Source organism: Heterodontus francisci, chromosome 9, assembly GCF_036365525.1.
Source record: "Heterodontus francisci isolate sHetFra1 chromosome 9, sHetFra1.hap1, whole genome shotgun sequence".
NCBI classification, from domain to species: Eukaryota; Metazoa; Chordata; class Chondrichthyes; order Heterodontiformes; family Heterodontidae; genus Heterodontus; species Heterodontus francisci.
Genome location: NC_090379.1, coordinates 48517528 through 48532819, shown reverse-complemented (window position 1 = coordinate 48532819; position 15292 = coordinate 48517528). Strand labels below are relative to the sequence as shown.

The window sequence follows — 15292 nt, the reverse complement described above, 5'->3', positions numbered from 1 at the left end:
GTATTGCGCCAGTTCTCTGTAAAGCACTTTAGGAAGGATGTGAAGGCATTAGAGAGGGTGCAGAAAAGATTCACAAGAATGGTTCCAGGATGAGGAACTTCAGTCATGTGGATAAATTGGAGAAGCTGGGGCTGTTCTCCTAGAAGAGAAGATTAAGAGGAGACTTGATAGAGGTGCCCAAAATCATGAGGGATCTGGACAGAGTAGATAGGGAGAAACTGTTACCGTTGGCGGAAGGATCAAGAACCAAAGGACACCAATTTAAGGCGATTGGCAAAAGAAGCAACGGTGAAATGAAGAAAAACTTTTTTACGCAGCGAGCGGTTATGATCTGGAATGCACTGCCCGAGAGTGTGATGGAGGCAGATTCAATCGTGGCTTTCAAAAGGGAATTGGATAATTATCTGGAGTGAAAATTTGCAGGGCTGAATGGCCTCCTTCTGTGCTGTAACCATTCTATGATTCCATGTCTTTTGAGGCCATTAGATTATTGATATTCCAGGCCAATTACACAGTAATTATTTATGTCTCTTAACATGACATCATTTTAGAGTAGCTCTGATCACCTTCTAAAAAATGAAGAAATTAAGGCCGGAATTTTATGCCACCCCAGCGAGCCGGATGGTGGCGGCAGGGTGGCATAAAATTGAGCGGGAGGCTCCGGGAGGCCTTCCCGGCCCGCTCCCGCCTCTGCCCTACACTATGTGGGCCGCGGGGGGGGGCAGAGAGAGTGAGAAAGGGGCTGCCTGCCCCAGGCCAATCAAGGCCCTTAAGGGCCGCTTAATGGTCTTCGCCTGCCTCCAGGGGTATTTTACCCGTGGCAAGCTGGCGCCCAGTAGACATGAAAGGCAGCCTCTCAGTGCACCGGCAACAGGGGTCGGGGGGGGGGGGGGGGGGGGGGGGTGGGGGGGCTGACAGGGTGCCCGACTGAGGGACGCCCCTAGTTCCCCAACCACCCCAGGACCCGAGACGCCCCACTTCCCCCCAAACGACCAACTTTGCCTCGCCGGGTTGCAACCGATTCCCACGGCGAGGCAAACCCCAACTTACCTTCAGTCCCGGCTCCATGTCCTGGGCTGGGCTGCAGGCCCAGCAGTGGCTACCGCTCCCAGTGGCGCTGCTGGGACTAAGAGCTGCCAGCCTGATGACTGGCCGGCAGCTCAATGAGGTGGGACATCCCCCCTCAATCGAGTGGTAGCCCCGCCTCAGAACAATTAAAGCCCAGGGACCCGTAAAATGTGGGACGGATCCCCAGGCGGAAGCGGGTTCGCCACTGTCTTTTACGTCGGTGGCCAGCTCCCGCCCGCCCGATGCAAAATCTAGCCAAATGTCTGTCATATGCCTTTGTCACAGTGCAATATTTATCAAATTAAATGCTGCCTGGGCAACGCTGTTAGAACTAAACTATGGTTTTAACAAAGCTGAAGATGATCATGACTGTACGATTCAATTAACTACCATCCTTAGGGGAATATCCTTAGCCCACCCTCAATGCTTCATCAATAACCTTCACTCTGTCATAAGGTTCGGAGCAGGACTGTATGCTGTTGATTCTATGGTTTTCAGCTCCATTCAACACTCCTCCAATAATAAAAACAATGATCTACATCAAGGTGAAGACAATATCCAGGCTTAGACTGACAAGTAGCAAGTAACATTCATGTCACATAACTGCCTGGTAATGACCAACTTCAAGAAGAAAAGGCCCAACCCCACCCTCCCACTCCAACCTTCAATAGCACTGAATGTCTACCATTAACATACTGAGGAGTCAGCATTGATTGGAAGCTTAACTGGACCAGCCACATCAACTACATGACTACAAGAGCAGCAGCAGCAGAATTGCACTCAACCACAATCTGTAACCTCATGGCCCGGCATATCCCCCACTCTACCATTAACATCAAGGCAGGAGACCAACCTTGGTTCAATGAAGAGTGCAGGAGGGTATGCCAGGAGCAGCACCACGCATACCTCAAAATGAGGTGTCAACTTGGCGAATCTACAACACAGGACTACTTGCATGCCAAACTGCATAAGCAGCATGCGATAGAGCTAAACGATCCCATAACCAACAGATCAGATCTAAACTCTGCAGTCCTGTCACATCCAGCCGTGATTGGTGGTGGAAAATTAAACAACTAACTGGAGGAGGTGGCTCCACAAACATCCCCATCCTCAATGATGGGGGAGCCCAGCACATCAGTGTGAAAGATAAGGCATTTGCAACAATCTTCAGCCAGAAGTGCCGAGTTGATGATCCATCTCGGCCCCCTCCTGAAGCCCCCAGCATTACAGATGCCAGACTTCAGCCAATTCGATTCACTCCGCATGATATCAAGAAACGACTGAAGGCACTGGGTACTGCAAACGCTATGGGCCCTGAGAATATTCTGGCAATAGTACTGAAGACCTGTGCTCCAGAACTTGCCGCGCCCCTAGCCAAGCTGTTCCAGTATAGCTACAACACTGACATCTACCCGGCATTGTGGAAAATTGCCCAAGTAAATCCTGTACACAAAAAGCAGGACAAATCCAACCCGGCCAATTACCACTCCATCAGTCTACTCTCAATCATCAGTAAAGTGTCATCAACAGTGCCATCAAGCAGCACTTGCTTAGCAATAACCTGCTCAGTGATACCCAGTTTGGGTTCCGACAGGGCCACTCAGCACCTGACCTCATTATAGCCTTGGTTCAAACATGGACAAAAGAGCTGAACTCAAGAAGTGAGGTGAGAGTGACTGCCCTTGACATCAAGGCAGCATTTGACCGAGTATGTCATCAAGGATCCCTAGCAAAACTGGAGTCAATGGGAATCAGGGGGAAAACTCTCCGCTGGTTGGAGTCTTACCTAGCGCAAAGGAAGATGGTTGTGGTTGTTGGAGGTCATCTGAGCTCCAGGACATCACTGCAGGAGTTTCTCAGGGTCGTGTCCTAGGCCCAACTATCTTCAGCTGCTTCATCAATGACCCTCCTTCAATCATAAAGTCAGAAGTGGGGATGTTCGCTGATGATTGCACAATGTTCAGCACCATTCACGACTCCTCAAATACTGAAGCCGTTTGTGTAGAAATGCAGCAAGACCTGGACAATATCCAGGCTTGGGCTGATAAGTGGCAAGTAACATTTGTGCCACACAAGTGCCAGGCAATGACCATATCCAACAAGAGAGAATCTAACCATCTCCCCTTGACATTCAATGGCATTACCATCGCTGAATCCCCCACTATCAACATCCTAGGGGCTACCATTGACCAGAAACTGAACTGCAGCAGCCACATAAATACCATGGCTACAAAAGCAGGTCAGAGGCTAGGAATTCTGCAGCGAGTAACTCACCTCCTGACTCCCCAAAGCCTGTCCACCATCTACAAGGCACAAGTCAGGAGTGTGATGGAATACTCTCCACTTGCCTGGATGGGTGCAGCTCCAACAATTCTCAAGAAGCTCAACACCATCCAGAACAAAGCAGCCCGCTTGATTGGCACACCATCCACAATAATTCACTCCCTCCACCACTGACGCACAGTGGCAGCAGTGTGTACCATCTACAAGATGCACTACAGCAACGCAGCAAGGCTCCTTAGACAGCACCTTCCAAACCCACAACCTCTACCACCTGGAAGGACAAGAGTAGCAGATGCATGGGAATATCACCATCTGCAAGTTCCCGTCCAAGTCACACACCATCCTGACTTGGAACAATACCTCTGTTCCTTCACTGTCGCTGGGTCAAAATCCTGGAACTCCTTTCTTAACAGCACTGTGGGTGTACCTACCTCACATGGACTGCAACAGTTCAAGAAGGCAGCTCACCACCACCGTCTCAAGGGCAATTAGGGATGGGCAATAAATGCTGGCCCGGCCAGGTACGCCCGCATTCCATGAACGAATAAAAAAAGAGTAGGATAGAGGATAGGTACTCTGTAATGAGTGGTACTACATCTGATGTCTCAAAGCTTTTCCACCCTCTTCAAGGCTCAAGCTATCAGTGTGATAGACCACACAACACTGGTCTGTGAATGAGTTTGTTAAAAATTGAGCCTGTTTTTGTTAAGTCTTAGTTTTGAAGTTAAGGTGACAATGACAAAAATGGAACATTTGGTCCATGGTATATATTTATTTTTTCCTTTGCAGTATTTGCAGGGTTAAACAGGTTCACTGTTTTATTGAAGCATATCATTTGTCCAAGAGTCAAAATAGCTTTGAGATGTGCTGAAACAAATCATTCTTGATATTTTAATTGCAGCCTTGCTTAACTGTTTGCTTTGTTCTGGAATTAGTAGATTAAAGTAATTTTTCAGTAATTGGGGAATAGTTTCAAAATACAGCCAGGTTTCAGAAACTGTTGAATCTGATTACATTAAGGAAATGTAGCTACCAATTTTGAGTCTTTGAGTACAATTTCATGGCTGCATGCAATCTCTTTATGTTAAATCCTATGACTGATTGACAGCATTACTTAATTGTGAAAAACACCTTTTTGATTTCCTTTGCGCCAGTCTGAACTTCACAGATGACAGGAGATATATCGCAATTCAACTTGCATCAGACCTCGAGTTCTTCCTGTTCCACTTTACTACAGCCCATGCAGACATGAGCGCACGAAGACTCCATGGGGATAGACTAACACTCACAAAAGGTCGTGTTACAGGCAATGGGCAAAGTCTTTTAGTATTTTTATATCCGAGGAGGTGCAAGCTAAATGTCCTATAATCAAGTGAAATCTGTTGTATTAATTTTCTGCTATGGTTTAATTTTTACTTTGAATATAAATCTGACTCTTTGTTTACAGTCTAAGTCATGTGGTCTGATATAGGTTTATTCTTTCACGAGCTGAAAAGTAAAAGCACAAGAAGGCTTGTGAGAGGTGAAGAGTGAATGAATTACAGTAACAAAGGTATTTGGTCAACTTGAGCAATGCTAAATTATCAGATACTGTGTGCATATAATCATGTTTCAATTTGGAGGAAGTGAGGGCTTATTTATAAGAGTGCCCCCTGAGTGTACAGTACAAAATAAATGTCTGGTGAAGCCTTAAAAATTACAACAGTGCCCATATTACATGACCCCAGAGACTGCAGTCAGTTTGTGTCAATACAAAAGTTCACATTCGTATATGCACTGACAGCTGCATATAAAATAGATGTCAATCCCTGCTTGAGTCAATGGCATCCTGCTGGATATAGATGGTGGATTTCATGAGTGGATATTATATGTGCAAGAGATTTGACTTAATTCAAATTGCTTCTATACAATGTGGGATGAAAAAAAGTGATTAAATGCACTTTCTGAATTCTGAACAATTTGCCAGAATATGGAGGCACAGCCTCAGGATAAGGGGTCGATCATTTAGAACTGTGATGAGGAGAAATTTCTTTACTCAGAGGGTTGTGAATCTTTGAAATTGTCTACCCCACACTGTTGTGGATGTTCCATTGTTGAGAATATTCAAGACTGAGATGGATAGATTTTTGCTCTCTCAGGGAATCAAGGGATAGGCAGAGCAGGCAGGAAAGTGGAGTTGAGGTAGATCAGCCATGATCATACCAAATGGCGGATCAGGCTCAAGGGGCCAAATGGTTGACTCCTGTTCCTATTTCTTATGATGTTAAGATAAAATATATATATATAATTATATATATATGTATATACAGTCAATGAGGTATTTTTGAAATGTCATCATCGTTGTAATGTAGGAAATGCAGCAGCCAATTTGTGCACAGCAAGGTCCCACAAACAGCAATGTGATAATGACCAGATAATCAACTTTAGTGATGTTCATTGAGGGTTAAATATTGGCCAGGACCATAGGGATAACTCCCCTGCTCTTCTTTGAAATAGTACCATGGGATCTTTTACACCCACCTGAGGGAGCAGATGGGGCCTTGGTTTAATGTGTTATCCAAGAGACAGCACCTCCAACAATGCAGTACTGCATTATAGTGTCAGCCTAGATTTTGTACTCAAGACTCTGAAGTGGGACTTGAACCCACAACCTTCTGAACTAGAGGCAACAGTGCTACCAACTGAGCCACAATTGACAATAGTTACTGAAATTTTTGTCTGTATACCCCCCAATGTTAATATTAATGCAATGTGCATCCTTCCTTTTGTACAATAAAGCTTATTTTGATGGTCCAGTCATTAAGGAATTTCTGCTGCACTTCATTATGTAACGTATTCATACAATTCCATGCACATGATAAGACAAAGAAAACAAAGTAAATTTCAGAGTGCAGCTGCCATAGCCAACATATTAAAATGTTTAGTTCCTTGGCTTGGTTACAAGTTCATATAAAAATCAAACAAATTCTTCTAACTTGAAACAGGATGAATCTCAGTCCATCACATCCTTTCCCCATTCCCTATTTTCTTTCCTCTTTCAAAGCAGTGCAAAAGGCAGGCAGACATTTCTACAGGCACCTTCCAAAACTATCCGATTTTAAGTGTACACTAAGACTGTGTTGGCAAATCATTCAACTACTGAGAGGATTGAAAGACTGTCGAGTTGGGGGTAACCAAAAGCTTGGTCAGCAGGTTTTAAAGAATGTTACAAAGGTGGAGGAAAGCAGAGAGGCAGAGGGGTTTAAGGAAGGAGTTCCAAAAAATAAGGTCAAAGTGTCTGAAGCCTTTGTTAGCACTGGTAGATTAAAGGGGAGAGGTGAATGCACAGAAGGCCTGAGTCAATGGACTGAAAGGTGCCGGAAGAGACACAAGACTCTTGTCTTGTTGCAAAAGTAGGGTGACATGGGGTCAGATCTTGGTGGATTTGGGCATCTTGTGGCATGCCTGATTAGTGAAGATTTTTTTCTGAACCCTTCAGCTCAAAAAACATTTGCACTGTAACTTGTTGGAAGTGTGAGCTGGTAACGGCTCAGCGAGGACAAAGGGCACCTAGGACCTCAGTGAATGGCAAGATCAGCAGTGTATCTCCTTAAACAATGAGATTTAAGGACTGAGAAAAAAACAAAAATGACTAAGGAGGGTAAATTCGTCAAATCAGGTAAAGAAAGCAGGAGCAAAAGGTCTGAAAATTAGTGGTCAAAGACAAAAAAGTCTGAAAATTATTTTTGACAAGGAATTATGTAATTATAGCACTGTTAACAATCTGTAATGAATGTAAATGCTTCCAGGCCAGTTCCAATATGTAGAAACATTAGTTTTCCCTTTGTTTACCTTTGATTACCGTGAAGACCAGTGGACCAATGCATTTGTGTAAAATCACCAAATCACTTCAACATTCCAATATTTAAGCATTTAATAGAGTTAGTACATTGTGTAATTATAAAGGACCAAAGTAAATTTAACACCAGAACATGACAGTTGCGATTTCTTTTAAAAAGTGGGGTTTTTGGGTCTGAAGGTTGGAAACTGCAGGGATGTCCAACTTTTTTGTGTGAGGGGCAACATTGCAATTTTTGACCTACATAGGGGCCAGTGAGCAAAGTTCAGAAAGATAAAGGCATTAGAAATTAATTTTACGATTAATCAAAACAATGTACATTTTTGTGAACAAGCTTTAAATGAGAAGACTAATTTATTAACTTACTTTCTCGTCACTATGTTGAACACTGACTTAGTGAGATACCTGGCATTGTTTTTGCTGCACAAGTAGTCAATGTCTGCCCCCACATTTGATGTAGCGATGCAGAGTATTCCGGAAATATGTCCATCTGTCAGGAGTGATCTTGTCGCTCTCTCTACCCCCCTCTCCGTGTCTCTCTCTCACCCACTCTCTGTCTCTCTCTCTCCTCCCCCCGTGTCTCTGTCTGTCTCTCTGTGTCGTTCTGTCTGTCTCCACCATGTCCCCACACCGCACCCCCCCCATATTGCCGTGTCCCTCTCTCTTCCGTGTCTCTGTCTGTCTGTATGTCTCTGTCTGTCTGTGTGTGTATGTGTCAGTCTGTGTGTGTCTCTGGGCGCACGTGCCTCTCTCTCTCTCTCTGCACGCGCGCGCGTCTCTGTGTCTCTCCCTCTCTCCCCAGTGTCTGTGCGCGTCTCTCCCCCCCAGTGTCTGTGTGCATCGCTCCCTCTCCCTCCACTCTCTCTCCGCAGTGTCTGTGTGCATCTCTCCCCCTCTCTCTCCTTAGTGCCTGTGTCTCTCCCTCTCTTTCCCCAGTGCCTGTGTCTCTCCCTCTCTCTCTCTCTCCCCAGTGCCTGTGTCTCCCCCTCTCTGTCCTCCTTTCTCTCCTGCGTGTCTCTGTCCCCCTTTCTCTCCCGCATGTCTCTGTGTGTCTCTCTCCCTCTCCTCCCCCCGTGTCTCTGCGTCTCTCTCTCCCCCGTGTCTCTGCGTCTCTCTCTCCCCCGTGTCTCTGCGTCTCTCTCTCCCCCGTGTCTCTGCGTCTCTCTCTCCCCCGTGTCTCTGCGTCTCTCTCTCTCCCGTGTCTCTGCGTCTCTCTCTCTCCCGTGTCTCTCTCTCCCCCGTGTCTCTCTCTCCCCCGTGTCTCTCTCTCCCCCGTGTCTCTCTCTCCCCCGTGTCTCTCTCTCCCCCGTGTCTCTCTCTCCCCCGTGTCTCTCTCTCCCCCGTGTCTCTCTCTCCCCCGTGTCTCTCTCTCCCCCGTGTCTCTCTCTCCGCCGTGTCTCTCTCTCCCCCGTGTCTCTCTCTCCCCCGTGTCTCTCTCTCCCCCGTGTCTCTCTCTCCCGTGTCTCTCTCTCCCCCGTGTCTCTCTCTCCCCCGTGTCTCTCTCTCCCCCGTGTCTCTCTCTCCCCCGTGTCTCTCTCTCCCCCGTGTCTCTCTCTCTCCCGTGTCTCTCTCTCTCCCGTGTCTCTCTCTCTCCCGTGTCTCTCTCTCTCCCGTGTCTCTCTCTCTCCCGTGTCTCCCTCTCTCCCGTGTCTCTCTCTCTCCCGTGTCTCCGTGTCTCTCTCTCTCCAGTGTCTCCGTGTCTCTCTCTCTCCCGTGTCTCCGTGTCTCTCTCTCTCCCGTGTCTCCGTGTCTCTCTCTCTCCCGTGTCTCCGTGTCTCTCTCTCTCCCGTGTCTCCGTGTCTCTCTCTCTCCCGTGTCTCCGTGTCTCTCTCTCTCCCGTGTCTCCGTGTCTCTCTCTCTCCCGTGTCTCCGTGTCTCTCTCTCTCCCGTGTCTCCGTGTTTCTCTCTCTCCCGTGTCTCCGTGTTTCTCTCTCTCCCGTGTCTCTGTGTTTCTCTCTCTCCCGTGTCTCTGTGTTTCTCTCTCTCCCGTGTCTCTGTGTTTCTCTCTCTCCCGTGTCTCTGTGTCTCTCTCTCTCCCCTTCAGTGTCCCTTGCCCCATGCTCCCCTTGTGTTCCCCACCCCTAACCCCCTGTATTCCCTCTTCTCTTCCCCACCCCCTCTCCTCCTCTGTTCCCAGGCTGGTGCTGGTTTGACGAACTGCCTGACTCTTTCTGGGTGCTCCCTCAGCCCTGTGCCACTGGCTGTGTGCTAGCCCGCTTCCTGCTTTCCGCTCGGCCTCTCTATCTCCATTTTCTCCTGCAGCAGCCATTCCCGCTCACTCACTGAACCGCCCAAAAACAGCAGAGGCAGCCAATCCCATTGCGCCTGCGCTGCGATCAGCCAATCAGTGCTCACCCCACCCAGGCAGCCCGCTGTTAGTCATAGACACTGACCAATCACAGACAGGGCTGTATTGAAAGCTTTGGCAGGCTGGAAAAAGCCAATGGCGGATTTCCAAAACCCTAATGTCGGAAATCCGCCTTTTGGGGGAAATTTCTCATCCCTGAGAAAGAGAAATAAAGAGGAAAAGAAAGATTGGATTGAGCTAGAAAGAGAACAGACAAGAAGATAAAAAGGAAAGAATTAAAATGTAATATTTGACATTTTAAAAATCTCTCAAAACAATTTATCACCTGACAGAATGAGACTCCACCATTTAAATTGTTTAATTCCGAGGCAGGGAGGTTGATTGGCACTGCATTATCATGTCATTAAAAAGGTACACTGTTAATTACCAGACAACTTTCTGTAGCAAGTTTAATGGGTAATTAATGTGCAAATACAGCAAATTCTTAAAAATAACAGGGAAACAGCCAAGGGCATGATTCCAGTTGTGCAAAGCAAATTGTTGTGCAGCATGCATCAACCAGCAAGTTCCAGAACTTGCAACTCATGACATATCTCTTAATCACATCGACTTGCTGGCTGATTTGCATATTAAAAATAAAGCATGTCATTAATATGCTGTTATTTTTCTGGAAGATCCAGCCGATGATGTTGTGGAGGGGCTTTAAGGTGACACGGTTTCTAAATTCAATGTTTGTCGGTCAGGAAGCCAGTATAGATTTGTAAGGCTGATGGGTGAGTGGGATTTAATGCAGGATAGGATTATGGGCCACTGAGTTTTGAATGAGTTGGTGTTGATGGATGAAGGAAGGCTAGGTAATCTACTAAATATTCTAGGAAAAATTTAAAGAAATAAGAGTTTCTATTGATAACAGAATAGAGTGCATGCGCATCAGGGACATAATCCAGAGAGTTATGGTTTATTTTCTGAACTTGATGAGCAAATCTCTTGCTGGATTTCAACAGGCGTGATATTAAATGAAACCATAAGTTCTTGTCGAGCAGTTAGATGCTTACCCAACAATTCTACCTTCGATGTAGGGCAAAACACATTAGCCTATCACAGCTACACCACAGCATATTAGCCCATTAGAGTTAGACAGAGCATATCAGTTCATCAGTGTTAAGGCAAAGCAGGTTTGCCCGTCACTTTAAGGATCTTTCAACAGTAGAAAATCGTTCTGTGCTCAATTTAGCCCTCAAAATTATGGAAAAAACACTTACCTATATTTGGATGGTTCAAACATTTCATTATTCTTACTTCCCTGAAAAGCTGAAAGAAGAAAGAAATGGGGTTACAAGAACATATTTTATTAATGAGCTTTGAGTCCTTGCTATAGTGCTGTTTGATCATTTGATTTTATAACTGGAACACAATACAGAAGGATGGATGCATCGTTGCAGCTTTAATGCTACAGTGGGGCCAGCTCAATTTTGTTATTCACCACCACCAAACCCCCCCCCCCCACCCTGCCAATCACACGCAAATTCATCTCTCTCTCCTGTATTGCTCCCCCAAGCGTAAGTAGCAGCCAAAGAAAACAAGATACTGTGTGAACCTACTGCATCGAGATATATGAGGCAGGTTGGGATGACGTTCCCGCAATGCATGACACCACTGTACCAAATAATAATCATTAAATAAAAAAATTAAAATATTCATTATATAGTTGAATAAAATTTGTTTTGATTCACAGGATGATCGTGATTATAGTACTGTCATCTCTTGTAATTCCATTCAGGTTGGACCATGACAACTTTTAGTGAATATGATTTCACCAAAGGTGCAGTGTCATCCAGAATCAGTTCACGGATGCTTATTTTACGTATCCTAGCACAATGCATCCAGTACACGCGCACTTACAGACAAGAGTTAATGTTTTTTTATGTTGCAATGTACAATGTTGCAATGCCCTGCAGTTTCTCTTGAAGGTCACTCGACAAGTCAAGTTGTCCTGGAGCACATTTCATCTCAACAAAATGTACATCCCTCAGGCCACCAATCTGTTCACCCAAGGCATTTGTCAAAAGTTTTAAAATAATTTTAAAGCTGTAAGGATTCAGGGTAAATCATTAGAATACAGAATAAATTGGCTTAAGGATAGAAAATGATAAGTACTTATTAGAGGAATTATGTCAGGGTGGGAATAAGCATTGAGTGACACCATTATATTTTCGAATTTACATAAATGTCTTGGATTCAGAAACTCAATGCAAAGAGGTCAAATTTTCAGATATCATCAACTAAAACAGGCATTGGTTCAGGGGAGGCAGCTCAGAAGCTACAGAATAAGTTGGATAATAGCTAAGTGAGCAAAATAATGGCACCTCAAATTTAATGTAAACTATTGTGCCAAGTTCCAAGGTTGCCACAATTCCAAACAGTGACAAATTATTGCCAGTAGGGCTACTATGTGGAGCTCCAACAGCAAAGAGAAATACAGATGGAAAATTCCACAGATTTCAGATATTCCCAAAGTCTGTACATGTCGAATGCATCTAAAGTAATACAAAGAATAAACTGCTGCTGTAATGATTTTCTGCCACTAGAGGGAGCTCTAGAATTTAGGTAGCTGGGAGAAACCCAGTGGATGCAGTATAATCAGGGGCTCCAATCCTCTGGTTCATAGAATCTTACCACATAGGAGAACATTCTGCCAGTTATGCCTGTGCCAGCTCTTTAAAAGGGCTGTCTGATTTTGTCCCACACTGTGGCTTTTTCCCACCATAATCCTGCAAATTAGTCCTCTTCAAGTACATGTCCAATTACCTTTAGAAATTTCCTATGGAATCCGCTTCTACCACCCTTTCAGGTAGTGTGTTCCAGATCATCAGTAACTAAAGGTCAATAAATTTAAACTAATTGGCAGAAGTCTAGATCATTTATCTCGAAGAAAAGCATCCTAATATCGATCCCTGGAGGACCCCATTGCATACTTCTCTTCAGTCAGAGAAATATCTGTTCATTACTCTTCTCTGCCTCCTATCCCTTAGCCAACTATATGCCCAAGTTATCACCAACCCTGTGCTTCTATTTTCTGAGCAAGTATATTATATAGTACTTTTTCAAATGTCTTTTGAAAGCCTATATATACACAGCATCTAGTGCACTACCTTCATTAGCCCAGTCTGTGATTCCACATCTACTGAAATTGCTACAGAATTTAGGATCTGCTCTGGAGTTTTTCTCTCGCCGTTTCTTTTTTCTCTTCCCCAGTTTCCTCACAAAGTGCATTTGAACCAATATCTGGTGTACTGATTCTGAATGGTACAAAATGATAAAAATCTTCTGCTCTCTATTGACTGGAAGCTCCTTAATCCTACAAGCATTTCATGCCTTGCAATATTCACCTGAAATGTGAATGCACATGGGGATTACAGAACCCCACTGACCTCCACCCTTTATTCAATTGTTTTTGCAGAAGACTGGAGTCCAGTTTAACTGGCAAGTGCAAGAAGTATAAAATGCATGTGAAAATCAATGGGAATTAGAAGACCGATATCATCTGACAATTTGTAATTAGAATAGCAAGTCATACATACACACACCTGATGTCTTTTCAGGTGCTGGTGAACTATTGTGTATTTTCAGTTTTTAGGTATCACAGGCATTAGTGAGCTTTAACTTAACCCTTGCTGTCTCCCTAGGCTAAAAGAAAAGCCAGGCAAGATAGCTAAGCTTTAAGTAGCAGCTATAATAGACTGATTAAACAATTTTTTCAAAACGAAACTACCAGGTTAGCACTGTTTTATATATATTTATCGTATTGGGATTGAGGTTGTGATGTCCCCAAACCCTGGACTGTCTTGCTACAGAACTTAGTTGCCATTGCCTATGAAATCTGTCTCATTATGCCTATGAATGCTTGGAGCCCAGAATATAATCAAACACATCCTAATTAGATATTTTGACATCATCATGTCCTGCATTTCTATACTCACAAGTACATTTCCTATTTTTTTTTCTAAATTGCTACAAACAAGAGCCAAGAGGTTTGGACACTTAACTGTTGGATGTGTGACACTGTATACTCTGAAAGTAGTCAACTACCCTCGCTGGTATGACAGGATGCACTCAAAACAATCCAGCTGACAGGAGGGAGGAAATTGGAACTGGGATGCTCAAACAACTCCTCAAATCCAAGCTCAACTACAATGAAGGTTTACATTGTTGATTTTAACACAAGATGAACAATCGATTTCCGTTTAAACATACTGCCAGGCTGGTTAAGGTTTTCAAGCTAAACATAATATTGAATTGGTGAATCAAAATGACCAATGAAGTGTGTTGAGTAGCATAAAAGGCGAATGGTACTATTCAGACTGCTCAGCTCTAATTTTTAAATGGTAAAATGTGCCAAAAGAGTAAGCATTGAAACATTAGGTCACAACTTCCAACATTTCAATCTTCAATGTCTTGAGTGTGTGCCATTTTACAATGTTTGTCAGCTGCTGCACTTACATTTATAATTAAATCTCTTATTAAAGTTTTGGTAATCAATTGTTTCTTTTTTAAGTTGGGTATCAAGTCACAATATTCTGTTTTGATAGAAATTCATTTTCAATAGTGCTAAGATACTAAAAATACATATGAACATAGAGGTCTATCTCTTTTACTGGGTGAAAGTAGTTTGTTGCACATTACTAAAACAGACAGCAGTGGAGGCTGAGTCATTGAATTTATTCAAGGCTGAGTTAGATAGATTTTTGATAGACAAGGGAGTCAAGATAATGGGGGCAGACAGGAAAGTGGAGTTTAGACCACAACCAGTTCAGCCATGATCTTATCGAATGGTGGAGCAGGCTCGAAGGGACGAATGGCCTACTCCTGCTACTAAGTCTTATGTTCCTACGTACTAAACAGATCAAAATGGAGCTATTTAATGCTATACATTAAATATTTACTTGTTAATATGAAAACATAAGAAATAGCAGAAATAGGAGTAGGTCATGCAGCCCCTCAAGCCTGCTCCACCATTCAATAAGATCATGGCTGATCTGATATTGGCCTCAACTCCACTGTCCTGTCTGTTGCCCATAACCCTTGACTCCCCTATAGTTCAAGAATCTGTCTATCTCAGCCTTGAATACATTCAATGACTCAGCCTCTAGAATTTTCTGGGTTAGAGAATTCCAAAAGATTCAAAACACTCAGAAGAAATTCCTGCTTATCTCTGCCTTAAATGGGCAATTCCTTATTCTGAAACAAAGCCCACTAGTTCTAGATACCCCCATGAAGGGGAACAATGTCTCCGCATCTATCCTGTCAAGCGCCCTCTGAATCTTACATGTTTCAAGAAGATCACCTCTCATTCTTCTAAACTCCAATGAGTAAAGGCCCAAGCTGCTCAACCTTTCCTCAGAAGACAACCCCTTCATCCCAGGAATCAACTTAATGAACTTTCTTTGAATGCCTCCAATGCAAGCATATCTCTCCTTAAACGAGACCAAAACCATATGCAGTATTCTAGGTGTGGTCTCACCAATGCCCTGTACAGTTGTAGCAAGGCTTTCCTACATTTATACTTCATCCCCTTTGCAATAAAGGCCAACATTCCATTTGCCTTCCTAATTACTTACTGTATCTGCATGCTAACATTTTGTGATTCATGTAAAAGGACACCCAAATCCCTCTTTTTTCTATTCGACCTAGAGATGTCTGCATCGCTAGCAAGGCCAGCCTTTATTGCCCATCTCTAATCATCCTCGAGAATGCGGTGGTGAGCAAACTTCTTGAACTGCTGCAGTCCATTTGGT

General features: G+C 44.1%; 1 protein-coding gene across 8 annotated transcripts in view; it reads right to left on the bottom strand.

Moving 5' to 3' along the window:
• Positions 1–15292, bottom strand: part of mark3a (MAP/microtubule affinity-regulating kinase 3a) — a 227124-nt gene that overhangs the window by 109360 nt on the left and 102472 nt on the right. For all 8 annotated transcript variants that reach the window (XR_010975681.1, XM_068038982.1, XM_068038986.1 and 5 more), the window contains exon 4: positions 10760–10808. Coding sequence is in view for 7 of the 8 variants with exons in the window: in XM_068038982.1 (XP_067895083.1) it covers positions 10760–10808 (49 nt within the window). In the remaining variant the exon portion in view is untranslated. The remainder of the gene's footprint in view (positions 1–10759; positions 10809–15292) is intronic.